We start from the raw sequence: 27,895 nt of genomic DNA on the forward strand, positions 1-27,895 counted from the left end.
TAGCCAATGCGAGAAGGGAGGGGCGGGCCGCCGGAGATCCGTGATGCGGGGGTTCCTGGCGGCCATCTTGGATCTGCAGGCTGTTGTTTGGAAGAGAAAAAAATTAAAATTAAAATAATTAATTAAAGCAGAATACAGGAAAATAGAGGAGAAAACGCTATAAACTCGGGTAGGAGGTCTTTAAATATGCTTTTACACTGTGTGAACCGGGTGAAATGTATGGGTTTGGTACAGAAAAGCGATTTTTTTGAAAGCGATTTTTATTTTCCCCTGAAAAAGGCCCTTTTTGTGAGCCTGCATTGCAGCAAGTGACCGTTTCGCTGATTCCTTTTAATTTGCGGCGGTTAAGCAACAGTTCAAACGTAAGCAAGTGTTATTGTAATTAAAAAATGTATCATTTCTGTACCACGGGATGTTTTGGCACGTTGCTTTGATTAAAAACACACACAGACACACACACACATACACAAATATCGGGCAAATACATTCTCGTGTGTGTTGATTGTTCCTCACATCGATTTTTAGAGTCTGGGATGGGAACGCTAATGTGTATATGTCTTAAATGCAAAAATGTGTTTTATTTATTTTTATTATTATTATTATTTTTTATAATTTCTCTATTTGTGTCCCTGTCGCCGTTCAATTTGGATGCATATAGACGTAAACAAGAGAGGGGTCTGCAAATGATGCCAAATGTACCTGTGTTGGTGCAAAGTTAGTTTTAAGTGGTGGAGCACAACGGCTTACACTGACAGTTTGATCTGGTTAGTAAAACAGGCTACATTTTACTTTTATTATTATTATTATTATTATTATTTATTTCTTAGCAGACGCCCTTATCCAGGGCGACTTACAATCGCAAGCAAATACAAATACATTCAAGTGTTACAATATAAGTCATACAATAAGAACAAGAAATACAATAATTCTCAAGTGTGACAAACCACAATTCAATAATACAGCAGATAATAGTGAAAGTTACATCAGGATATGATTAAGTAGTGATAGTTACATCAGGATATGATTAAGTACAAAATACTACAGATTAAACACTTGGGAGATTACAATATTCTGAGGTACAGGATTAAATGCAGTAAAATAGGGGGCAGATAAGAGCAAAATAAAGCATATTTAAATGAAGGGTGATAGTGTCCCAGGATACAACAGAGGAGTTCTACAGGTGCTGTTTGAAGAGGTGAGTCTTAAGGAGGCGCCGGAATGTGGTCAGGGACTGGGCAGTCCTGACATCTGTAGGAAGGTCGTTCCACCACTGCGGAGCAAGGGTGGAGAAGGAGCGGGCTCGGGAGGCAGGGGAGCGTAGCGGAGGTAGAGCCAGTCTTCTAGTGCAGGCGGAGCGGAGAGGTCGAGTGGGGGTGTAGGGAGAGATGAGGGTCTGGAGGTAGCTGGGTGCAGTCTGATCAAGGCATCTGTAGGCTAGTACAAGAGTCTTGAACTGGATGCGAGCGGTGATCGGGAGCCAGTGGAGCGAGCGGAGTAGTGGAGTAGCGTGGGCGAAGCGAGGTAGAGAGAACACCAGGCGAGCAGCAGAGTTCTGGATGAGCTGGAGCGGACGGGTGGCGGACGCAGGGAGGCCAGCCAGGAGGGAGTTGCAGTAGTCTAGGCGGGAGAGTACCAGGGCCTGGACCAGGAGCTGGGTAGCATAGTTGGTGAGGAAGGGTCGGATTCTTCGGATGTTGCTCAGGAAGAATCTGCAAGTGCGTGCCAGAGTGGAGATGTGCTGGGAATAAGAGAGGCAGGGGTCCAGGGTGACTCCAAGGTTTTTAGCTGAGGAAGAGGGAGAGAGTGTGGTAGATTCCAGAGGAACAGAGATAGAGAGATCAGAGGAGGGGGAGGAGGAGGGAAAGAAAAGGAGGTCAGATTTAGAGAGGTTGAGTTTGAGGTGATGCGAGTGCATCCAGGAGGAAATAGCAGACAGACAGGTAGAGATACGGGAGGAGATGGTGGAGTCAGAGGTGGGGAAGGAGAGGAAAATCTGAGCATCATCAGCATAGAAATGGTATGAGAAACCATAGGATGCGATGAGGGGGCCCAGGGAGCGGGTGTAGAGAGAGAACAGGAGAGGACCCAAGACTGACCCTTGGGGGACTCCAGTCAAGAGAGGGTGAGGTGTGGAGGTTGCTCCACGCCAGGTTACCTGGTAAGTGCGGTTGGAGAGGTAGGAGGAGAACCAGGCCAGAGCAGTGCCAGAGATCCCCAGGTCAGCAAGAGATGATAGTAGAATAGAGTGATCAACAGTGTCAAAGGCAGCAGAGAGGTCGAGGAGAATTAGGACAGAGGAGAGAGAGGCAGCTCGGGCACACTTAAGTGAGTTGGTGACAGAGAGAAGGGCGGTTTCAGTGGAGTGAGCAGAGCGGAAGCCAGATTGGAGAGGGTCAAGCAGAGAGTGGTTGGACAGGAAAGCAGAGAGCTGGCGGTGTACAGTCCGCTCGAGGGTTTTGGAGAGGAAGGGTAGGAGGGAGACAGGACGGTAGCTCTGGAGGGAGGTGGGGTCGAGGGTAGGTTTTTTGAGGAGGGGAGTGATAGAGGCTTTTTTGAAGGCAGAGGGGAAGATGCCAGAAAGTAGAGAGGTGTTGAGGAGGGAGGAGATGAAGGGGAGTAGAGCAGGAGCAGCAGCTTGAAAGAGGTGAGTGGGGAGGGGGTCCAAGGCACACGTGGTGGGTTTGTGACCCTGGAGCAGGGAGGAGAGGTCCGAGTCTGAGAGGGGCAAGAAGGTGGAGAGGGAGGGCGAGTTAGTAGGGGATGTAGTGGGTGTAGGGGTTGGAGCAGGAGGGGGTGCGGGGGAGGGAGAGGTGTTAAAGAGTTTGCGGATATCTGAGATTTTAGAAGAGAAGAAGGAGGCAAAGTCGTCAGGGGAGATAGAGGAGGGAGGAGGAGGGGGGGGAGGGTTTAGGAGGGAGGAGAAGGTAGAGAATAGTTTACGTGGGTTGTTAGTGGAGGCTTGGATTACAGATTGGAAATAAGCACATTTAGCAGAGGAGAGAGTAGAGGAGAAGGAGGAGAGAAGAGTGCGGTAAAGGTCTAGGGCAGCAGGGAGTTTGGTTCTCTTCCATTTCTTTTCAGCAGATCGCAGTGTGATTCTTGCCGTGTGTACTTTTAACCTCGAACTCTACTATATCGTTTAGATTCACATTGACCTAAACTCTGTTGTAATATGTTGGATTAAGTGTTGCATTTTTTATTTAACATTATGGCTTCTTTCTGCAGAACTTAAATTTGTATTAAATCTAACACGGTACTAATTGGTGATGTGTCGTACTATGTTCTGCGGTCCGTTTTAATGCAGTCCTTTCTCGGTTTCAAAGGAAGCGTGACTCGTCAAGTTGTAGTTTGGTATGTTTGGTTTACTTGCGTGCAGTTTATTCTCGTTTCAGTGAGGGCACCATCAAAATGATCGCTTTTGAAATTTGAAACTATGTTCATGCCCATTTCAGCGATGGAAATAAGACTCCTACTGCATAGCAGCTTGATCCATTCCTGGTTTCACCGAGTTTAATAAGACGCACCTGAGGTTGTTACCTGTACACACTTATTTCCGTCCTTGCCATTAGTTACGTTATTATCGGTGGACTGATGTTTTAAATGGAAGCAAATTAAATCGGGTGGGGTTTAGCTTGAGATTCTTAAATCATTTAAGCCCCCCCTCCCTTTGAAAGCTGTTTTGTTCCCTGAGCTGTAACAGCTTGTATTTCTAACCTAGTATGATCCTGCTGCAGGCAGGAGCAGGTCTGTTCTGTTTGACACGCACCTGCAGTGGCAGAGGTCTTACGAAGGTGAAAGCAAGTGTCCTTGTACAGCTGAAATCACACTGGAGTACTGCTTACAAACCGGACAGTCAACAAGGTCTGCTTTTTATGATGCACAGAAGCATAGAGTAAACTGACACCAGGGAACTGTGTGTACAATTGTGCAGCTTTGATTTAGGTTTTAGTTTTCTAGTTCTCGTTGTTGTAGCTATAATATCTTTAACTATTGCTTACGATTTTGTGTTAACATGCCTTGCGTAAAAAATGACTAGCAGTCGAATAACTGGAATAAAAGTGGGTGACTCCTTCCTTTCTTTTCTGTGCATTCGTTAGTAAAAATAATTATAGTCTAGTTGCAGTAAATATATTGGAGGCTCTGGGAATCCTTTCCCCTCAAGAACACGTTGCAAAGAATCCACAAGACAAGACAATACAATATTTTAATTATAGGCTTCCCTTATGACATCACCCTTTTTTTCTTAACCGATCAGAAAAGCCAATTACATACCGGTGCAAGTTTTACAAGCCTCCTATCAACCAGTAATATAATTGATCATGTGGGGATTAGACATGCTGTGTCTGAATGTGTAAGTCCGATGTGCTTTGTCATGGCAGATGATCTGTCTTTGTAGTCCCTGTTGGATGTTTTGTTGTGCTGTAATTCTTTGCAAGTCGCCCTGGGCTGTTAAATAAATAAGTAATAATGCTTATCAGCATATACAAGCTGCACGCACCCATCTCACACAAGCTAGAGAAGGGCTTCTCTCATTGTGGTGGCTGGCACAGTGGAGAGCGCAGTGGTAGGATGTTCCTTCACGTCTGTTTCCATGTATTTTACTTGCATGTTGGCTTGTGCAGCATTCTTTCAAGTCAGAGGTCTGTATTGGCAATGACTGGGGTGCTGCCGGAGACCTGTTTGAAAGGTTATAGCACCTGTAGCAGTCTGTCGTTATTGTGTGTATACATTTGTGTCGCTGCCTTCTCGTTGCAACGCAACATCTTGCACCGGTCGCTCACAGTCCTGCTCGGGGACGCGTGCTTCTGTGTGAAACTTTAATATGCTGTGAATGTTCATGACCATTCAGCCATGCGAAGAAGCCCTCCATTCGAGTGCTCTTACTATATTCTGAAGCACCGCAGCGTTAATGTGTGCAGGTCATTCAATGCATATGAATAAGACTAATAACTATTGTATGAATAACCTTGCACCGCAGAAGCACTACAGCTGACCTCTATCTGACAAGCATATCTCTAACATTCCTAAACATTCAGTGAAAATGCCTGTGGGGGAGGGTGGTCTTTTCAGCTCTAAACTAGTGGCATCCCTAGTCTTATTTGCTTCAAAAGAAAACGTTTCCTTTCCAAATTGGTTGTTCAGATTCCATTTAGCATATATACAGTTGACCCTGTCTCTCTTGTGGTGTAAGAGCTTCTTTAGGTGAACAAGAGGACTGCAAAGCTTGATTTTGTCACCTAAAGTGTGACAAGGCGACTCTCCAATACCATGAGAGACCGGATCAACTGTACATCTAGACTTACTATGAACCATGTTTTAATTCAAGAAAAGATTGCAGTGCAAAGTCTTTACAGTGTGTCAGCTGGGACTCTACTCTGCACAAGTTTCGGTTCAGAAATCTGCCGTTCTGATTGGCTGCGGGTGGCATTCTGATTTGCAGTCGGTTGTGAAATATGCATTTCTGAGTTAACTTGCTTTTTTTTTGTTTTTTGTCTCCTGCCCAGCTGCGTTCAGTGTGTCTGAAGGTATGAAGAAATTCTCCTAGTGCGAGCGTCATGGCCGATAAGAGGAAACTGCAAGGTCAGTCTCGTCTCAAGTTTTGACTGTAACGCACCCCCCACACCTTCAAACACTGATCCAGGCTTCAAAAGCTTAAACCTTAAAGCTATTTTAATAAATCCACCAGTACTTCACATCTATTAAGCAGTACATGTACTCACAGTGTATAGGAGGCTGTGTGGTCCAGTGGTTAAAGAAAAGGGCTTGTAACGAGGAGGTCCCCGGTTCAAATCCCACCTCAGCCACTGACTCATTGTGTGACCCTGAGCAAGTCACTTAACCTCCTTGTGCTCCGTCTTTCGGGTGAGACGTAGTTGTAAGTGACTCTGCAGCTGATGCATAGTTCACACACCCTAGTCTCTAAGTCGCCTTGGATAAAGGCGTCTGCTAAATAAATAAATAATAATAATAAAGTGCCAGTGTGCATTAAAACATTGAGTATGTGATGTGCTTATGTTGGTGCCAGTATGGTAGCCAATGTCCGTGTGTTACCTCAGGATTCGCATTGGACAACTCGCGTCAATTAAATATTTTAGTTACGTTTTCCTGATTTCAAAGTTTAAAGCTGCACAATAAATTTAAAATGGTACCATCTGATATTAAGATTTGTTGGAGTAAAGGGAGGATGGAAGGAGAGAGATGTTGGGGGAGTTTATTGGATTTTGTGTAGAGGGTAAATGCTTTTGACAATGGTAACAGTGATGTTACTTAACAAGCATGTTTCAGATTGAAATGACTTCAGTTTTAAAGAAAGAAATATTCGTTCTTTGGATAAAAATCCTAATGTTTATTCAGAAAAATAAAATGTTGATCGATTTATTGTCGATTTTTAAATTCGTATTTGATAATGGATTAAGAACTAGGTTGTCAATTGCACCATGTCATATAATGTGGCAGTAAATACTTTGCATCAGGCGTGGCTGATCTGTGTGGCGTTGCTGTAGTGTGTTCTCTTGGGATACTCTCGCAGTGCTGGAGAGGTCCAGACCTGGCTCTCATGCCCTCATGCAGTGATTAACCCCCCTGTGCCTGTTCTTATCAGGTGAAATAGATCGGTGTCTGAAGAAGGTTACAGAAGGTGTCGAACAATTTGAAGATATTTGGCAGAAGGTAAGAAACATGAACTGCTTTCTCTCAAGGCTTGCCCCCCGCCCTGTTGAGCTGTTTAACCCTTTAAGGGCTGTGACCGTGTAAGCACGTTCACGCTGAAGTGTCGTTCTGGGCCTGTGATCGTGGAAACTCGATAAACACACTTCGTTCTTTTGACTTGCTGGGACGCCATACTTTGTAGTACAGCTTGTTAACGCATGTCGTCGCATAGGGGAGGGATTGGATTTCGCTGCCTGCCTGCTTTTTATTTATTTTTTCCTTGTCACTTAAACATTCTCAGCAACTCGCAGAAACAAAACATAACTCAAACTTGTTTATGGCTAAAAAAAAAAAAAAAAAACTGTAAATCTGTGTTTGAATTAGTTCAAATCAACAGTACGAAGGTCACTCTTGAAATCAGGACTTAAAGGATGTGTTGCAGTAAGAATACCTCTGTTAAGAAAGGGGAACAAGACTAAAAGGCTAAAATCTGCACAAGAACACAGAAATTGGACTATGGAACAATGGTCAAAGGTGCTTTGGACTGTTGATGGATGGACAACGACACCTGTGCCTTCTGCCAGTTCTGTTGTCAATTCAACGCTTGTCTTCTTTCTATTCCTTAAGGATATTATCTTCAAGTATTGCTCATCCTTGTTAGACAGCTTGTTGGGTCTTCCAGTCCTGGGTTTGTCAATTACAGATGATGTTTCTCTATGCTTGTTGATTATGCTTTGGATATCACTTCTTGAAAATCAAGTGATGTGAGCTATTTCACTCACAATGTTTTTCCTTCTTTATGCAAGTCAAGGTTGTTATAATAGTAGAAAACACTAGTGGAGGCTTTGAGTAAATTGTTGATGCTCATAATGCACCAGAGTAGAAAAATGCAACATGTCTAAGACTTTTGCACAGGAGTGTGTGTTTTGACAACACTTATAAATATCAAGAAACGAGTGGATATAAGCAGATATTTCATGTATTAAATCAATCAGGTACGTTTTTTTTTCCTTTCTTACTGTTAATGGAACTAACCATTTTATTTATAAATATTTATTTTGAGTAAATAATCGAGAGTAGTGTCCATGTATTGCTTCAAGACCCTGAGGATAAACGTGTATTCTGTCATTGCAATCACTCAGGTGAAACGATGTCTTGTAATTTGCCCAAACATCATTATTTTTCAAAAACAAAGCTTTCAGGAAGTATTGCAAGATCCCTCGGGTCATAAAATAACACGTTTTTATACATGCATCTCGAAGCACAATTTAAAAAAAATACTTTATTTATTTAAAAAAAAAAAAATCCATTAGTATGGTTTCTGAAAAAAATGACACCAATTCCAAGATGCTACTGTAAAAAAAACTACAGCCAGAAGAACTGTGGTCCTGGGGGGAGCAGCCCTCTGAGAAAACACTTGGTCCCTTTAACAGTGAAATTCTGATTCTGAGGTCTAAATCTGCGTACAGATTCTCTCACGTGACCCACGGCTGCTTGGTGTGCTGGGGGAGTCTTGCGCTCGGGGGAATGCAGGCTTGTGTCCTGGCTGTGTGGAATTGCAGATCTTGGCTGGGGATTACACAGGGAGCATTGGTGTGGACTAGGGAGGCAAAAGCCTCGTGGATGGATTTCAGTTTTAAAACATCTGGTACAGGGGTCCCCCGAGTGGCTCCCCAGGTGAAAGCACGCCTGCGTGGTGTCCAGGGCGAGTGGTCGGGGGATCCGGGTTCACGTCCTGGCTGTGTGACGTCGCCTGTCTTCGCTGGGGGTTCGGGAGGGAGCGTCGCATTGGCTTCAGCAGCTGACCCTACTGGCCAGGCGCCCGGGGAGCTCAAGCGGACGCCTGCAGAGCTGGCCTTTGTCCTCCAGAGGCCGGTACCTCGCCGACATCGGCTCTCAAGCTCCCGGGGGTAAAAAGGAAACTGGCTTGGGGATCGGAGGACACCCACTGACCTTCAGTTCTCCTGAGCTGGTGTAAGGAGTTTCTGTGATGAGGTCAGTCTAAACTGGGGAGAAACTTGGGCAGACTTCATTTATTTCTCTCTCTCTCTCTCTCTCTCTCTCTCTCTCTCTCTCTCTAGCTCCACAACGCGGCGAATGCGAATCAGAAAGAAAAGTATGAGGCCGATCTCAAAAAGGAAATTAAAAAATTACAGGTGAGGAATTAAAACTAAGCAGTAACAGACATTCAAGGATTCATTTGTACTGTGAGACTGGGGATGGTTGAACTGCACAGGCTTCTAGTTTGTAGTGGTTAATATTATTGAGGAGACAATAGCAGGGATGGTAATAAGACTCGCATTGCATAGCAGTTTGTCCCATTCCTGGTTTCCTTATGAGTTTGACACCCCTGATATTGTCACCTGCACACTGTGTCTAATCAAGCTTGTAGTGAAACTGCTGTGCAGCAGGGAGTCTTAACTCCATCCCTGAATAGTCTTACCATTAAAGGAGCAGATTTGCTTGAATTAGTTTAGATTATATTGGTTAAAATAATTTTTTTTTGTTTTTACCATGATAGACCAGGAAAGGACCGGAGTAATTCACTGTGCTAGTGAGAAGGCTGTTTTGCTTGTTCTGTTTTCAGCTTTAGTGATCTCGTTGTGTCCTCCTCTTTCAGAGATTACGGGACCAAATTAAGACGTGGGTGGCTTCCAATGAGATAAAAGACAAAAGGCAGCTAGTGGAGAATCGAAAATTAATAGAAACGGTAAGAATTGAGAAAACTACATTGGCATTATTGAATTACAGTGATTTGAGCTGTTATCAGGATACTAAATGAGAACCATTTTGAAAATATGATTTCAATGCAAAATCTTTATATAAAATTGGGCATTTTCACATTGGTTAGATTTAAGCATTTTTTTTTATAACCCGTGGCTCTCCAACTTTTTCCAGTTGGAACGCTCCCCTGTTAATTAATTATCTGTTTTTGTTCCTATTAAATAAATACATTAAATCAAAGCAGTGTTATAAATATGAATAACAAAGCAAAATAATATAAAAGGTAATGTCGTCTAGTATAAAACTTGCTGCACTGATCTGTATCCATATTTTATAGTGTGCCTGCTTTTGATGTGATGCTTCGTGACCCCCACCTGAAACATTTCTGTGACTCCCCCAAGGGGGTCCCAACACCCCACTTTGAGATACAAAAAAAAAAAAAATAGAGTAAGATTCAGGGTACACTGCTGCATTTTCCATTGTCAACATCCATCCGTAAACTGAAAAGCTTCTGTGTGTGTAAGGTGTCTCTCTCTCTCTCTCTCTCTCTCTCTCTCTCCGCTCTCTCTGCTCTCTCCTCTCTCTTTCCGCTCTCTCTCTCCGCTCTCTCCTCTCTCTCTTTCTGCTCTCTCCGCTCTCTCAGCAAATGGAGCGTTTCAAGGTAGTGGAGCGAGAGACCAAGACCAAGGCCTACTCGAAGGAGGGGCTGGGCTTGGCTCTGAAGGTGGATCCGGCACAGAAAGAGAAGGAAGAAGTGGGGCAGTGGCTCACTGTGAGTCGCAGCAGCACCAAATTAACCATCCATTCGTTTTATATACACTGTGTTGAGAATACATTTTCATAGATAAACCAAGTCTCTGTGCTTTTTAGATGTGCCCAACTTCGATCTAACTGGTTGTCTTGAAGTTGGGCGCGCTTCTTATACATTACTGCCCAACACCAGTTTGTGATAATATATCGTGACCCATACATTATTCTGTTGATAGCCGCTGTTTTGTGGTCCTCTCTCCTAAATTGCGAGAGGTCACATGTCACATAAGACGCCCTTCACACAGCGTCTTCACTTGCATTCTAATGCATTGTTGAGAGGACAACTCGTTAGATTCAAGTAGACTTTCTGGATTTTAGGTTTAACCTAAAATGGCGGCAGAGCGTTTTGCTGTGTTGCCATCTTCTCGATTTTGAGGCACAATTTTTTACAAATGTATTTACTTATTCTGTTACATTGTCATTGGTCACCGCTGTCGCGTGATCCTCATTTTGTGGGTAACACTTTTTTTTAACCCCCCCCCCTTCCTTTTTAACATATTCATCGTATTTATCTTGCTCTTATTGTATTATTACTTGTACTGTAACACTTGAAATGTATTTGCTTATGATTGTAAGTCGCCCTGGATAAGGGCGTCCGCTAAGAAATAAATAATAATAATAATAATAATAATAATAATAATAATAATAATAATAATAATAATAATAATAATAATAATAATAATAAGAACAATAACATGTTGAACTATCAGCCTGACGGCTTCGTTGGTCTCTCTCCCTCTCTAGAACACGATAGACACTCTCAACATGCAGGTGGACCAGTTTGAGAGCGAGGTGGAGTCCCTGTCTGTGCAGACGAGGAAAAAGAAAGGAGACAAAGATGTGAGCCCCTGTTCCCTGTGTGTGTGTGTCTGCACCAGGAAATAACAGCCCTTTCATTTTGCACTTAACCTTTTACTAACTTGCATCCTCTGTGCAAGGAGCCTGTCTGGGCTTTGTGTGCTGGAGGGTCCCTCAATAGCACTTTATTTTCTCCAGGTTCATGTCATTATTATTATTCCCAGCTGGGGGTGAAATCTCCCTTGTGAAGGGGATATAGTGAGGTGGTGGTTGAACGTACAGCCATGGGTAAAAGTTTTGCATCACCTTATAGAATGAACTAATTTTGCTTCATAAAGTCGAATGAAACCTGCTGAATAATGTTACATTAATATATTGAATTACATAACGCTTTGTAGTCTTCCATATACTTCATGAAAAACTGACATTGAAAAATGTGACCTTTCAAAATCTCACATGAAATACTGTACTACTATTATGGCTTCCAGTAGACTTGTGATGTCATTTTGTAGTTTCTTTGATTACATGATGATCAATACAATCTAAATTATGTTCGTATAGTCCTAAAATTCCAGGTGATGCAAACCTGTTGCCCATAGCTGTAGTTTTAAGGCAGTAAGTGAACGGTAGTTGCCGCTCACACACACACACATGATGGCATATTTAGTTCTTGCTGTTAGGGGTGTAAATAGTTAAAAACATTCCAACTTTATTAAAACCTGGGAAGTCGGGGCTCCCGAGTGGCGCATCCAGTAAAGGCGCTGCATGTGGAGTGCAGGATGTGCTCTATAGTCTGGACGTCACGAGTTCTAGTCCAGGCTATTCCTTTGCCGACCGAGGACGGGAGCTCCCAGGGGGCGGCACACAATTGGCCGAGCGCTGCCCGGGGGGAGGGAGGGTTAGGTCAGCCGGGGTGTCCTCCGCTCACCACGCACCAGCAACCTCTGTAGTCTGGCCGGGCGCCTGCAGGCTTGCCTGTAAGCTGCCCGAGAGCTGCGTTGTCCTCCGACGCTGTAGCTCTTGGGTGGCTGCACGGTGAGTTCGCAGTGTGTAAAGAAGCGGGCGGCTGACGGCACACGCTTCAGAGGACAGCGTGTGTTCATCTTCACCCCTCCCGAGTCAACGCAGGGGTGGTAGCGGTGAGCTGAGCCTAAAAATAATTAGGCATTTCAAATTGGGGAGAAAATAATAAAAATAATTGTCAACGACTAAATTTATAAAAAAACAAACAAACTGAAGTTTAGAATTGCCTAAGTTTAAACATTATCAGAAATATTCAAGTTAAATGTATAGATTTTGGCCTTGGTGTTTTTATTCTGTAACTATGCAGTGTGAAGTAATATATTTTAATACTCTGTATATATTTATAGTCTGTTCCATATACACGTTGGTCTTGGACACAAGGAGTGTTGTACTTGTTAGTACTGTTAATTATTTCAATGACTAATGGGTTGTTTGAGACCAGACCTGCGGTCAGTTATAATTACAATTACAGCAGAATTGTTTTCTGAAATTACAATGCTATTTTTGTTCAATTAGTTAATTATGCTGCAGTAATTGCAATTATATTTACAATTACCCTAAAATCGCTACACATCAACATGTTTACTGTTTATTCTACCAAGCAGTAATCACAGGTGCAAATTCAGAAACATACCCCAGCATTTTTTTTCAAATGCAGTTACAAACATACAAGTAGGATGTCTTAATGTGAAACGCACCATGGAGCCGTGAATGATATTTAAAAGCAAGCATTCCGCTGAGGTTGTGCTCTTTCTCAAACAGGAGCGCATTGAGGAGCTGAAGGGCTTCATCGAGAAGCACCGGCACCACATCTGCATGCTGGAGACGATCCTGCGCATGCTGGACAATGACTCCATCCAGGTGGACTCCATCCGCAAGATCAAGGACGACGTGGAGTACTACGTGGACTCCTCGCAGGACCCCGACTTCGAGGAGAACGAGTTCCTGTACGACGACATCGACCTGGAAGACATTCGTACGCACCCCTCTATCACTATTGCTGCTGCTCAGATTGCTGTTCATAACGCCCCGTGACTCGCAGATCACACAATACACAAACCCACACTTCGAATGGGTTTTTTTTTAACCAGTAAAGTATTTGAGCCGCGAGTTGCGGGTTTTCTTTAATTTATTTTGATATTTATTTAGAAGACGCCTTTATCCAAGGTGACTTACAGAGACTAGGGTGTGTGAACTATGCATCAGCTGCAGAGTCACTTAAAACTACGTCTCGCCCGAAAGACGGAGCACAAGGAGGTTCAGTGACTTGCTCAGGTTCACACAATGAGTCAGTTGCTGAGATGGGATTTGAACCGGGGACCTCCTGGTTACAAGCCCTTTTCTTTAACCACTGGACCACACAGCCTTTTTAACCCCACCCCAATTCCCTTTTTAATCAATTCCAATTCCTTTCATGACACAGGCTTTACTGAGCAAACGTGTACAACTTGTCAAACACGTGTACAACTTGTACATTTATCTTATGTTTGCTCAGTAAAGCTTGTGTCATGAAAGGAGTTGCAATGGGTTGAAAGGGAATGGTAATTCGAGCTAGAAATTGACTTTAAAGTTGAGATTGAAAAAAACATGAATTGACCCCCACTCTGATGGGCGCTGAAGTACAGGAGTTGGGCATCGCAGGCAGCTCGGGGAGGAACGATGCACTGCTGTTGTGATACGACACGCATCGCTAAATGCAGGTCACGGAACGATATGTATCATGAAACTTGTCGGGGATGGGAATAAGGCTCGCATTGCACAGCAGTGTGATCCATTCCTGGTTTTACTATGAATTTAATGACACACCTATACACACAACCTGGAATGGGTGAAACTGCTGTGCAATAAGAGTCTGATTTTCATCCCTGATTTGTGATGGTCCTGAAGGGCTTGTGTAATGCCTGAAACATCAAATGGTCATGTTAAGATGAAAAGAAGAATGAATGGGATTGGGAAACACTGATTCTTCATACAAGAACCATTGGGTGAACTACAAGCTGTGCTGTTGTGCCTTTGTGGTATACCGATGCAGACCGCGATTACGATATTTCGTAATCGCGGTCATAACAATGAGCATGTTGTGAATCGCCCTGTCCTGTGCTGCTTTTTAAAATGTTCTCTGTTCTATCAGGCCGCTACACCAAGTTTATTCTGTATGATGATGAATGTCTGGTTTGCTTCCAGCTCTGCCCCTGGTGGCTACCTCTCCTCCTGGCGTCTCGCACATGGAGGATGAAATATTCAACCAGTCGAGCAGCACGCCCACTTCGACAACTTCCAGCTCTCCCATTCCTCCCAGTCCAGCCAACTGCACCACGGTAAGAGAGCACCCCTCCGCATACAGACTGGAGGGGGGGGGGCGGGGGGGGGGGTGTCGCCGACATGCTTGTTCATTTCATTGCAATAAATAATCAACTCCTAAACAATCGATAATGTCATGATAATACAATATTTTAACTGTTTTTTTTTTTTTTTTAAATAGGAGAACTCTGAAGATGATAAAAAGCGAGGCCGTTCGACGGACAGTGAAATCAGTCAGGTAGCGATGAGAAGCTCCTTCATTCAATTCTTTTTTTTTTTTTTTTTTTTTTTAATTAATTTCTTAGACGCCCTTATCCAGGGCAACTTACAATTGTTACAATTATATTGCATTGTTTTTTTTTTTTTTTTTTACATACAAGTACCCATTTATACAGTTGGGTTTTCAAGGATACAGCAGCAGTGTCTCCCACCTGGGATTGAACCCACGACCCTCCGGTCAAGAGTCCAGTGCCCTAACCACTACTCCACACTGCTGCCCTTTACCTGTTAGACTTGGCAAATACACACCGACTTACTCCCAGGAATTATCCAACCAGCAAATCTCCCGATAGATATTTGAAAGAAGTTGAAACCTAAATATGATTCTTGCATATACATTGTAGTCCACTGTCTGGCCACTTTGTAAGACCTTGTCTTCCCTGTTGGATTGCCTCGGTGTGGGGCTTGTTCTTCTGGTATACGCTGGGTCCCTTGATTACTCTAGAATGCCATGGTTTACTTCAGCATCGCTGCAGAGCAGGTCCACTCAGCAGTGCTGCACTTGCACCCTGATGGCGACCCATCCACTGTGCCAGAATTGTCCACGAATAGGAGGAGCAAGACTAAGACTTCATCCTCCACAGCCCCTGGTTTGGGGTAGTTCTTGATTGATGTGTTCATCATCACTGTCCTCTGCACAAATATTAATGACCTGAATGGATTAAATTGTACCTTCCAGTACCTTGTGGAGTCTATGTCATGTCAAGGCTGTGATCAGGGCAGACGACAGCCCAACCAGATATTGGGTTCAGGCCCTAACAAAGTGGCCAGGCAGTGTTGTGTGTGTGTGTTTTTTTTTTTAATATAATTTTATGGTAGAATATAAAAATCAGAATTTTGTTGCTTTTTTTTTTAAAGTTTCTTGGTGTAGAGCAGGGGTGCACAATTCCGGTCCTGGAGGGCCTGATCCCTCCTGGCTTTTGTTCCAACTGTGTTCTAAATTACTTAATTAGACAAATAATTGGTAATAATTGGTCAAATTAAGTAATTTAGGGCACGGTTGGAACAAAATCCAGGAGGGACACCGGCCCCCCAGGACCGGAATTGTGCACCCCTGGTGTAGAGCATCAAATTTCAACTCTACTTCCCAACTAACACATTTCCTCCAGCATAGCTTTCGTCTCCCCATAGCACCTCCCACAATCTCTCTCCTTTTTCCCTCCCACAGTCCCCAGTAAAGAACGGCAGCACCAGCAGCAGTATCAGTATCCCCAGCTGTGGCTCCAGCTCTGGCGCCGTCATCACAGTAGGGGGCGGAGGAAGCGGCAGCAACAGCAGCAGCGCCCTGTTTCCTGTAGGGGGATCCGGGAGCAGCACCAGCAGCACCCTGCTGGGAAACATCATCACCTCGAGCTCCCTGTCCCACACTTTCAACACCCAGTCCCCCCACCAGAACCCCAAAACATCAAGCACTGCCACGGCCGCCTCCTCCCTCTCCCTCAACAGCCCCTCGTCCCTCATGCTGCTCTCAAACTCGGCAGCAGGGGGCGCCAACACCAACAGCATTTCAACCGCGATGGCCAACCTGGGTGTCGTCGGCAGCAGTATCATTGGCTCTCACAGCAGCCTCATGTCCTCCAACATGCAGCCGGGCATAATTGGAAATAACGGGGGCAACGGCGGCTCGGGTCTGGGTCTGGGGTTGGGTTTAGGGCTGGGGAAGTCTGTCTCAGGCTCCAGTTTGGCTCAGCTGGCTGGCCTGGGTCTGGGTAATATAACAGGGATGGGTGGATTGAGCTCCATGGGTCTGGGGGGCCTAGGCAACCCCCCCACCCCCTACGCCCAGGCTGCAGCTTCAGGGAACGTTGGCTTGATTGGCGGGAACTCTAATTCTAACAGTAATACCATGATGGGGGTGTCCTCGGGGGGGCACGGGCCGATCGGCAGCGCCCCTGGAGGCGGGGGCGGGAGCGGGGGCAGCAGTAACGGAGGATCTGGGAGCAGCAGCAGCAGCAGCAGCAGTAGCTCGGCCCAGGGGGGAGCTGTTGGGGAGAGGGAGAGGAGCGCCAGCAGCAGCAGCAACAGCACAGGCAGCTCCAGCGGGATTCCCGGGAGGCCACCTAGTGGACAGAAACAGAATGGCGCCACAAGTGAGTGAAGCCGTGATGTGTTTTCTTTTATTGTCTTGTCTTTGAGCGTGATCATTCTGAGTGATTCATATGCAAATTTGTTTTACTCTCTTAGTGACTATTTCCATAAATCATACCTGCTGTGCAACTTAATCGGTAGCTTTTTTTAGTGTAATATCTCATAATCCATTTGATTAGCTTCAAATTACCTAAATTGTCTTACTGCATGTTTTGTAGCACTTAATACTGCTTAAGTCCTGTTCCGTAGCAGTTTAATACTTTCTGGAATGTTTGTCCTGGTTCTTTATTTGAATGAACAATTTAAATATGTTTTAATATGTTCTGTTGCGTTGTGTCTCTTGCAGGTTACAGTGCAGTGGTGGCTGACAGCACTCAGGACTCTGCCCTCAATAGCACAAGCCAATCACAGAGCAGCCAGCCTGGCTCGCACAACACACCAGCCAATGCAGCGTGAGTACCCATCAACTGCTCTGATCAGGGGTGTAGTGAAGAAGCAGTGGGGAGATTAACCCTTTGCAGTCCATTTATTAAGTGCGCGTCAGGCACGCCAGGTCTAATTAATTTTCACACGCGCAGTTAATTTTATACGCGCTGTTTAAAAGTATTTTTTTTCACAGTCAAACGGGTTTAAATGGCCCTGCATATCAACAAAGCACTCACTAGGCATCTCCAGCCCCGCCCCACCCTTTCGTTTGCTATAGCGTTCAGCTATGTAAGAAATAAATAATAATAATAATAATAATAATAATAATAATAATAATAATAATAATAGTCGTACATACCGATAAATCATCTCCTGATCACTCGTTTTATCACCAAACTCCTCAATAATGCGATCCAAGTCATTATTTTATTATTATAACATCTGAAAAAAGCTCTGCAAATGTCCATGATAGTCTCTGTGCGCTGATGCACTCAGCCAGCTTGTTTACTATGACTGCCCCATTATCTGATACCTGATACCATGTATGACTATTCATGAGATACGCCTTTTTTTTTTTTTTTTTTTTTCGACTTGTCTCGGCTCCTGTCGCTCCCACTCGGCAATTGAATGGTTTTCTCGGCTTTTTCCGGAGAAAAAACGACTAAACACCCGTTTTTTGCGTTGCTATAATGATGTCGGACCCAGTCCGACAAAGGACCTGTGAGGAATAATTGCAATGTCGGACCCAGTCCGACAATGGACCGCAAAGGGTTAATGCTGGACTATTATTATTATTATTATTATTATTATTATTATTAATATTTCTTAGCAGATGCCCTTATCCAGTGCGACCTTACAATTGTTACAACATATCACATTATACACAGTATACAGATATTTTTTACATACAATTCCCCATTTATACAGTTGGGTTTTTACTGGAGCAATCTAGGTAAAGTACCTTGCTCAAGGGTACAGCAGCAGTGTCCCCCACCCTGGGATTGAACCCACGACCCTCCGGTCAAGAGTCCAGAGCCCTGACCACTACTCCACACTGCTGCCCTTCAGGCAAACGCTATTTTGAAATGTGCTACTTGGTAAAAATGACCATGTTTGTATTCAGAATTTTATAAATGACAAGATCAAAAAGATGCGTTCTACTGTACAGAAGACTTTCTCATTTTATATGTAATTTGATGGGGTACTGGGTTTACAAATTATACTTTTAACTCGACAGTTTATTTCAAAAGGTTCTTCCCAGCAAGATTTATAAATACTAAAAAATATTCTTAAATCCTTTTAATTTTCATCAGTCTTTTTTTAATGTCTTCGATCCATCTGCTCCTAACTAATTTGTACTTGTCACAGCATGAATAGATTACTAGATTTCGGTTGATCATAAGTAAATTTAACGAGAGGAGGCTGTTCAGACAGTCGGTGCTTGTCCAATCCCTAGCAGCAGATTGATTTCAGAACTTTGTCAAGTTGGGTCTTGAAGGATCCAAGTGCTTTGTGCCTGAACAGCAGTCCTAGGTCACCCATTCCACACTCACCACTCTGAAGTGTCTCCTTCCCTCTGTCCTAATATCATATCTGAAGGTTTATTAGGAGTTCATGCAACTTTTTGCATGAATTTAGGACAGAAGTCATTGTATTTAGTATCTTGCTCTTAATTGTACTGTAATTTATGTATTTTATTTTGTATACAACTGTGAGTCACCCTGGGTAAGGGCGTCTGCTAAGAAATAAATAATAACAACTTAGAGGAGGGGACACTAAATAAATAAAACAGGGGACTGTTTCAATCCTGGCTTCTGATCATTCTAATCATATCATTCTAATCATATGTTCAAATGAAGTTTTATTTGTTTCACCTTTCCCTCGTCTTTTTTTACGATGTTTGCAATTGTATTGTGTGGTTCTGGGTTCTGTTGAGCCACAGTGTAGCTGTCCTCATTGGCTGGTCCCACCTCTCTATATGTAGAGTAGGGTGGGCCAGCAGAGCTGACTGGAATGTCCCAGCAGGATTCTCCAGTCAAGCTCAAAGCCAGGTAAAGGCAAACTTAGAGAGAATCACCATAAAAGGGGAGGTGTGGAAGAAATACATAAATATAAAAGTGATATTTGAATATACTTTTACACTTGTATACTGTTGCGGGGAGCTGGGATTGCCAGAGGGTTTGGCTGAATGACTTCTTCTAATTTGGTTCACGAACACCGATATCCATGTTCCCTATCAGGAAGGAGAGTGTCGGTGGCTCCCAGTTACCCAGTGTGACTGGTTCCAGTTCAAACTCCAGTTTACTGGTCCAGATGCCCATCAACCCTCCCAGCTCGCCCAGTCCCAGTTTCAGCGAGACCAAACCGAGCCAGAACCTGCTGAACGGACCTCTCAACTACACGCAGCCGGAGATCAAGGTAGCTATCGGGACCTGCGCCTCTGTTTCTATCTGAGCACCAAGTAACTTCCGCAGGATCATTCATTTATTGCCAGTCTCTTGTATTAACCAAGACTTTGAACCCTCTCTGTCTAGCCTCCAGAGCCCCTGAGCTCCTTGAAATCGATGGCTGAACGAGCAGCACTGGGGTCAGGACTGGAAGAGCAGATCCCGTCACTGCGCCTCACAGACAGAGGTAGGAACCAAGGCTTAAACTGGCCACACACGATAGAATAAGCATCTCACTGTCGGAGGAGGGAGATATGAAACCAGCCTTGCTGAGATGAGCGCTGGATATTAAACCAGCCTAGATCCTGGTTCTGCTTCGATCAGAGGGGTTCAGCGAGCATTCCAGGATAGGAATCCCATGTAACAAAGCCAATCGTATGTAACCGGTTACATTTCCCTCCAACCTTAATCTTGTGACACCCTATAGGTGAAGTAGCCTAGTCTCCAAAAGGTGGGTGCGGCACTCCCACAGGAAACTGGTTTATGACAGCACTGCTAGAGGTCTGAAATTGAGCCAGTTTTGTGGTGTTGCCAGTCGGAAGCCAGAATTCGGTCATGTATGCGTAGTTTGCAATTAAAGTTTCCGAGTGACGTACGTGACCTTGTATGGAATGAGGGTTTTAAAAAGGTTCCCAGAAAGTGACACGGCTCGGCTTTACTCATGAATCTATCATTTCCTTTATAAAAAGCAATTGAAAAAGTGGAGTGTTTTTTTTTTTTTTTTTACTAGCAAATTGTTTTTACAACAGCTAAGTGTTTCCCATTAATTTTCAGCAAACCTTTTTGAAGTTGTAATGAATGTGTACATCCCATGGTGGCATTGCTGCCCATTACCCCTGTCAGCTTGTGTACAGTGGAATTGTCTGACATGCAGCCATGGGTGAAAGTTCTCAGTCCAGAGATGCAATTCTGTGAATGACCTCTCCTACGTCCATTCCCATGATTCATGTAGAAATGCCAAAAGAATCGAGGGACGGGGGGGATATATATTTATCGTGGTAAACCTTTTAAATATTTTCACATGTACTTGATTTTGTGACCTTTTTAGAGGTTGTGGTTTGTGTTTTATTTATTTATTTATTTATTTATTTAAAACTGTGAATTGTAACTTGATGAGGCACAGGGGAGGCAAACCTATATTCTGGCCCTGTACTTTTTTTTGCTCAGTGTATACACACTGTTCTGTTTTTGCGATGATTTTGCCTTTAAACGGTTTAAAATATAATACAATAAAAAAGGAAAGTCAAAGCAGTGTTTTAAAATGACTCGGTAGCCCAGTGGAGCTCTCCAATATGTTTTCTTTAGAAAATGTCATCTCAAATAAAAACCTTTTTTCTTAGAGCTTCTTAATTGTAAAAAGATAAATAAAGTGTGCCTCTACACACTTAGCAGTTTGTCCTTCAGTTTGCCTCCAACTTTAACAAAGTTAAGCGCCTGCGACTGAGACACAGTGATTGGACTATTGCTCCTGACATTAACACACTGAATTGTTGTGCTGCTTTTAGAATGAAACACTTGCCTATAGATATCAAAACTGAGTCTGTGTTACTGAATAAGAAAGTTTAGTGGTCCAGAGCTTCTCTATACTGATAATTGAGATGTTTATTTATTATACAGTTAAATAAACTGTTAATGCTGAAGCTTTCTGTTATTAGTTGTCATAGAAAATTGTCAAACTCATTAAATTAGGTCTTTGAAAACGGTCCTTGAAATTTTGTATCCTAACTGCATGAACCCTGTATTTACGACATCCTATTGAGTTAAGCAGATTGTATAATTTTTGCAGCTGAGGTTTTATTAAATTTTATGTTATGTGAATTGGGCATCCATGTAAGATTTGAGTAACATTTCAAAAACTGTTTAACTAACCTCCATGTCTCATTTTATCTGGTTGCTCAATCTGGTAAAATTACAATTTGCAAGAAGTGATTTCTGAATTTCTTTTTCTACAAAGATCAAATTTGCCTAAAATAACTTCGAGTGCATCTGAGAGCATGTACAACCTAGATGGCCCCCAGCCCCTCTCTCTCCTCCCAAGCTCACCCTTGACCTCCTCCTCTTCGTCCCCAGACTTGTTCTCCAGCTCCACAGCGCCCCCCGGAGGCCCGGCTGTGCCCCCGCAGACCCAGCTCTCGGAGGTGAACATCCCTCCCTCGCTGGGAGTGTGTCCGCTGGGGCCGGTGCCCCTGTCCAAAGAGCAGCTGTACCAGCAGGCCATGCAGGAGTCTGCCTGGACACACATGCCTCACCCCTCGGACTCGGAGAGGATACGGTAAACACCATTGCACTGGAAGCTAACAAACAGCTGCACACATTAACATGCTTATTCTGAATAACCCAGCAGTAATCGCAGGTACAAATACAGAAATGTACTATCGTTTGTGTTTCTGTGCCTTAGTCTCGGGATGTCTGATTGCAGGGTTATTTCACCTCCGCAGTGTCTTCTGGGTCGAAGCATGTTACTGGCTGAAAGCGTGTCAGCCAGTAGGGAAGAGTCTGATTTGGTTATTGACAGGAAAAAAGCCAGTGAAGGGGTGGGGACGATTTCACCGTCAAGTGCAAGACTGTCAAAGCATGGCTTGCAAACAGATTTATTTAACCTAGTGTAGTACCAGACATACATGTTTTCTGTAACATGTATTTCTTTCAAAACTGCACATTTTGAGAACAGTATTGATACACATGGCAGAGAATTCAGTTTTCTGTGAATATTACAGTATAAGCTTGAACAGTCTCACCTGTGATTGTGACCTGTACTGTTTTTGCTCTGATCAGTTGTGACTAATCACTTTGTAAAATCTGCTGTGCAATAGGAGAGTTAAGTACATTAATGTGGCCGTTTCATAGACATGGAGAGCGGTTTGCTGTGTTGACTCCCCCTGGTGGAAGGGAGGTGTTGTAAGGATGTGTTCTCTTGTCGTTTTTACCCCCGTCCTGTTTTCTCGTTGGTTCTTCCAGGCAGTACTTGATGAGGAACCCCTGCCCGACCCCACCCTACCATCACCAAGTGCCTCCTCCGCACTCCGACTCTGTGGAGTTCTACCAGCGCCTGTCCACAGAGACGCTCTTCTTTATCTTCTACTACCTGGAGGTACAGTACTGTGTATGTGTCTAATACCTGAGGTGGTTTATATACTACTGCATGCAGACACAGGACTCTGTGTGTGTCTGTAATACCCAATGCTGTTTATATTGTACTGCACAGGACTCTGTGTGTGTCTGTAATACCCAATGCTGTTTATATTGTACTGCACAGGACTGTGTGTCTGTCTGTAATACCCAATGCTGTTTATATTGTACTGCACAGGACTGTGTGTCTGTCTGAAATACAAGATGTAAGCTTATGGAAACTATAATAAGATCCACAATGGAAAATTACCTATATGGTAACAGTATCCTGGGAGACAGCCAGCATGGTTTTAGGAAAGGGAGATCGTGTCTAACTAACCTGCTTGATTTTTTTGAGGATGCAACATTGACAATGGATAATTGCAAAGCATGCGACATGGTTTATTTAGATTAACAGAAAGCTTTTGACAAAGTCCCGCATAAAAGATTAATTCTCAAACTGAACGCAGTAGGGATTCAAGGAAATGCATGCACATGGATTAGGGAGTGGTTAACATGTAGAAAACAGAAAGTACTGATTAGAGGAGAAACCTCAAAATGGAGCGAGGTAACCAGTGGTGTACCACAGGGATCAGTATTAGGTCCTCTGCTATTCCTAATCTACATTAATGACTTAGATTCTGGTATAGTAAGCAAACTTGTTGAATTTGCAGATGACACAAAAATAGGAGGAGTGGCAAACACTGTTGCAGCAGCAAAGGTCATTCAAAATGATCTAGACAGCATTCAGAACTGGGCAGACACATGGCAAATTACATTTAATAGAGAAAAGTGTAAAGTACTGCACGCAGGCAATAAAAATGAGCATTATAAATACCATATGGGAGATAGTGAAATTGAAGGAGGAATCTATGAAAGAGATCTAGGAGTTTATGTTGACTCAGAAATGTCTTCATCTAGACAATGTGGGGAAGCTATAAAAAAGGCTAACAAGATGCTCGGATATATTGTGAGAAGTGTTGAATTTAAATCAAGGGAAGTAATGTTAAAACTTTCCAATGCATTAGTAAGGCCTCATCTAGAGTATCTGACACTGGTAGCCCTGTATTAAATGCTTCCTGTCTCTCTGTTAAGGTGGTATCTGTCCCTCATTAATCTCCGTCTCTCCCTCTCCAGGGTACGAAGGCTCAGTATCTGGCAGCTAAAGCCCTGAAGAAGCAGTCCTGGAGGTTCCACACCAAGTACATGATGTGGTTTCAGAGACACGAAGAACCCAAAACCATCACGGATGAGTTTGAGCAGGTCAGCAGAATGGAAGTGCTGTTCTACACGTGCCCTTTATTAACACACTAGCCGTGTCGTTGCTACTGTTTAGAGGAGGCCATTCGGCCCATCTGAGCTTGTCTGGTTCAGAGCAGCTGATTGATCTCCGAACTTTGTCAAGCGATTCTGCCTCCAGCATGACTAGGCAGCCCATTCCATACACTCTCCACTCTCCTACCCTCTCTAATTTCCAACTCTACCCTGTGGTTCTGGTTTGTGTGTAATTACAATTGCAGCAGAATTACCATTACAATGATATTTTGTTCAATTACAATTATGCTGCAGTAATTGCAATTACAGCAGAAAGTAACAAACAGCTACATTTTAACATGTTTACTCTGTCTGCTAAATAACCCAGCAATAATCACAGGTATAAATACAGAACTATAGAACTTATTTTTTTTTTTCAGCTACAGTTCCTTTTAAAAGTTTGAACATCTCTGCACTAAGTCAGTCATATTCAACCTGACTTTCTGTATTTTTTTTTTTTTAAATATAAAAAATGTTCAGTCTGTTAAAAATAGGTGTTTAGTATTGGCAATTCGGTAATGCGTATGTGTTAACCCTTTGCGGTCCAACGTCGGACCCTGTCCGACATCATCCAAAAAACGAGTTTCTAGCCGTTTTTTCTCTGAAAAAAGCCGAGAAAACCATTCAATGGCCAAGTGGGAGCGAGAGGAGCCGAGACAAGCCGAAAAAAAAAAAAAAATAAGGGGGGGGGGGGGGAGGGCTTATCTCATGATTAGTCGTACTTGCCCCTGGCATCAGATAGGGGCGGCCATAAGGAAACAAGCTGGCTGATACTGCATCAGCGCTCAGAGAATATCACAGACATTTGCAGAGCTTTTTTTGAGATGTTATAGTAATAAAATAATGACTTGGATCACATTATTGAGGAGTTTGGTGATAAAACGAGTGATCAGGAGATGATTGATCAGTATGTACGACTAATTATGTTATTTGTTTCTTAGCATATGTGATATGCAGGGCCTTTTAAACCCGTTTGACTGTGGGGGGGGAAAAAAATACTTTTAAACAGCGCGTCTAAAATTAACTGCGCGTGTGAAAATAAATTGGACCTGCCACGCACTTAATAAATGGACTGCAAAGGGTTAATTCTCAGAAAAGTATCCCTGCCTAGTTTATTATTTTGCCCCCTTAACCTAAGAGTTACTGACCTCTCTCTTTCTTCATCTTGCCTCCACAGGGGACGTACATTTACTTCGATTACGAGAAGTGGGGACAGCGCAAGAAGGAAGGGTTCACCTTCGAATACCGGTACTTGGAAGACCGGGATTTACAATGACTGAGCCGCAGAAATCCGGGGAAAAACCAGGAGATGCACCGGAATATCGCAATGGGAATATGAGCAAGAGGGTGGGGTGGGGGGGAGAGAGAGAGAGAGAGTGAACAAAGAAATAACTGCACAGCTACACTGAACTAAACCGAGAACTCCAACTTCAGAGTCCGTTTGAGCAGGGAGACCACACCCGCCTGTCCTGTCTGTCTGCCTGCCTGCCTGTCCGCAGGGGATTACCAGAAGATGAACCAGGAGGATTCGGAGAAGAGAGAGCTCAGTTTTTGCTCCTTGGTTTGTGTCCGGGAGGGAAAAAAAAGATCAAAAAAAGTCAAAATATTACCATGACGTTTATGTGGTTGTATTATGCCCTTCTGCAGAAATAGTAATTTAACACTTGTCTTTTTCTGTAGTTTTCTGCTAATGCTTCACTACTTGATGTAGTTCTTTTTGTATGTTGTTCTTGCTCGGAGTAGAGCCTGATTTTTAAGCGTGAATCTTAAACTGCCTTACCTAACATTAGGTAGTCCAAGATTGGTGCTAATCGTACTGCTGTTTTTGACTGCATAGACAGCATTGTATCATCCACTCGACAAACATGACAAAACAGATTCTTGCAATATCTCTGCATTTACCAGATCAAGGCAAACGCAGAATGGCTTCTTTTTCAATTCAGACGCAATTCCAATCATTATTACACTCCTTTTGTAAACGCCCTTTTTAGCTTGGCAAAATGTGCTGCTGGTTTAGCTGGGAATGCAGGAAGTTCAATGAGAAGCTCCAAGAAGTTTGAATACAGATGGAAGTGAAGACCCAAATGAGTAATGAAAATGATCGAAAGACACAAGCATTTAAACTCTCTTCTATCTGATGCGTCAAAAAAAAAAGGTTTGATTGCTGTAATTCAGCCCTACCTGTTATTTTATGCACTTCAGTCTAGATAACATTTTGTACTACAATGAAAGAAACGTGTAATGTAGACAATATAAAAAAAACAAGTGAAGCAGCACACATTTTTTTCATAATACCAGCAAACCCTTACAACAAGTTTACCTAAGCAGAGGACTGTTTAAATATCCATCCTACTTTATCAATACCCTTAAACGTCAGGTTACAGCAAACCAGCTTGCTTTATTATTCCAATTGGAACAGAGTGATCATCCCACTGCGGTGGAGAATTATGAAAGATAGGACCCGACTCAAATTAAACTCAAGTTAAAAACGCTTAGAGATGAAATCCAGTTTCATATACACATTTATAGAGTAGAGTGTCTTACTGTACGACAGATCTTGCTCAGTTTGGGCTGTCTGCTCAAACCATGCCAATGATGCCTCTTCTAATACGAGACCTGCGAGTTCATAACTGATGAATCAGAAAGCTGAGGCGGCCGACTATTAAACTCTGATTGTGCTTTCAAACGTTCTAGGTACATTTCTCTTAATACTTCATTAAAGTTTGTAGACTGTTGGTTTCTTTAACCTCAGACTAGAACAGCTTACTGAGTATTGCATTAATTCCTTTTTTTTTTTTTTTTGTAAAATACTTGGGCAAGTTTTCAGGCAACCTTTTATTTTGATTTATCTGCAAGTAAAGGAACATGGCTGGTGTGTTATGGAAGAACGTTTTCTGAAGTGATCTGTTTATTCCCCTAAATCCAGTGTAAATGCAACACTACAGAAAACTGCTATACAGACAAGCTGGGTACAAAATCGCAACTTTTGGGAAAGGGCATAAACCCATAAAATATCAATGTGAATATTCTGACCTTTTTTTTTTATTTTTCCCAGTTTTTTTTTTTCCCCTCGACGGACTGTGGATCAAAAGTGGGTCGTCCCTCCTTGTTTGAGAGCTGCGATTTTAAAAAGAAATATGAATAGCGAGGAATTCAGCAAGAGAACGATGGTCTTTTTGTTTTTTTGACAGTTCTTTTTTTTTTTTTTTTTTTTTTTTTTTAAAATTCCGTTTTGGAAAGATAGCCTGAAAAAAATGAGGGCTAAAGAAAGACCACGTAAATAAATAAATAACTGAAAGTAAATGGCTGTATCATAATAAAAGAGTTAATTTTCAAAGACTTACAGCAACCGTCTCCCTTGATTTTGTAAGGGTTATCATTCTAAATGTATGAACTGTCTGTCTGTCTCACTTCATCTGCAATGAATATTTTCACTGAACTTTTATCCTACATTCTTAGCCTCCTTATAGGCCTTTTACGTTCAATGTGGGTATAACTGGATAAGCTTCGATTGGTATGCAAGTTGCCTGTGTATCGTGTGGTTAACCCTGTATCCTGGTATACCTGTCTTCTCATTCGTACTATGAATGGGCCAGTCACCCAGCATGCGAAACTAGAACCAGCTTTTCAGCTGTACGTATTTACTTATTATAACGTGTTTTATTTAAAATAAATAAACACCATACGTAGTTTGGATTGGCTTGAGAATTTATAAGAACATAAAGTTTACACATGAGAGGAGGCCATTCAGCCCATCTTACGAAGGGAAGGTGTCTACAAGTGACGGCCAAAAAAATATTTACTATGGAAAACTCAAATGCAATTTTGCTCATAACGTTTCTGCTTTGCATCTATTTAGTTTTAATTTACATTTTTAAACAATCTTTTAATATTCTTCATGTCTCAATGCTAAAAAAAAAAACCTCAGG

The 27,895-nt window shown here is 42.9% G+C and overlaps 1 protein-coding gene across 3 annotated transcripts; it reads left to right on the forward strand.

Annotated features, from left to right (window-relative positions):
- On the forward strand, window positions 1-27,309 carry LOC117410026 (CCR4-NOT transcription complex subunit 3-like). Of its 3 annotated transcripts, none has more exons than XM_059018496.1 (18): window positions 1-169; window positions 5,505-5,580; window positions 6,602-6,669; window positions 8,730-8,804; window positions 9,269-9,358; window positions 10,016-10,144; window positions 10,927-11,022; window positions 12,766-12,979; window positions 14,188-14,321; window positions 14,486-14,542; window positions 15,752-16,673; window positions 17,018-17,123; window positions 19,338-19,515; window positions 19,632-19,731; window positions 21,615-21,816; window positions 22,503-22,647; window positions 23,790-23,915; window positions 25,144-27,309. In XM_059018496.1, the coding sequence occupies exons 2-18, from the start codon at window positions 5,556-5,558 to the stop codon at window positions 25,240-25,242; spliced, it is 2,766 nt and encodes a 921-aa protein (XP_058874479.1). In that variant the 5' UTR covers window positions 1-169; window positions 5,505-5,555; the 3' UTR covers window positions 25,243-27,309. The 3 variants fall into 3 exon arrangements, with proteins under 3 accessions (XP_058874479.1, XP_058874480.1, XP_058874481.1); XM_059018497.1 differs by having other exon boundaries at window positions 6,611-6,669; XM_059018498.1 differs by having other exon boundaries at window positions 2-169; window positions 22,503-22,635.
- Window positions 27,310-27,895: the final 586 nt, after the last annotated feature.

The sequence above is a fragment of the Acipenser ruthenus genome, chromosome 60 (assembly GCF_902713425.1).
Source record: "Acipenser ruthenus chromosome 60, fAciRut3.2 maternal haplotype, whole genome shotgun sequence".
In the NCBI taxonomy this organism is placed as follows: Eukaryota; Metazoa; Chordata; class Actinopteri; order Acipenseriformes; family Acipenseridae; genus Acipenser; species Acipenser ruthenus.

Excerpts from the sequence above, each read along its gene's own strand:
- LOC117410026 (XM_059018496.1), top strand. The coding sequence starts at position 5,556 with ATGGCCGATAAGAGGAAACTGCAAG. Across the intron at positions 10,145-10,926 it reads AAGTGGGGCAGTGGCTCACT|AACACGATAGACACTCTCAA; the intron begins GTGAGTCGCAGC and ends CTCCCTCTCTAG. Across the intron at positions 23,916-25,143 it reads TCACGGATGAGTTTGAGCAG|GGGACGTACATTTACTTCGA; the intron begins GTCAGCAGAATG and ends TTGCCTCCACAG.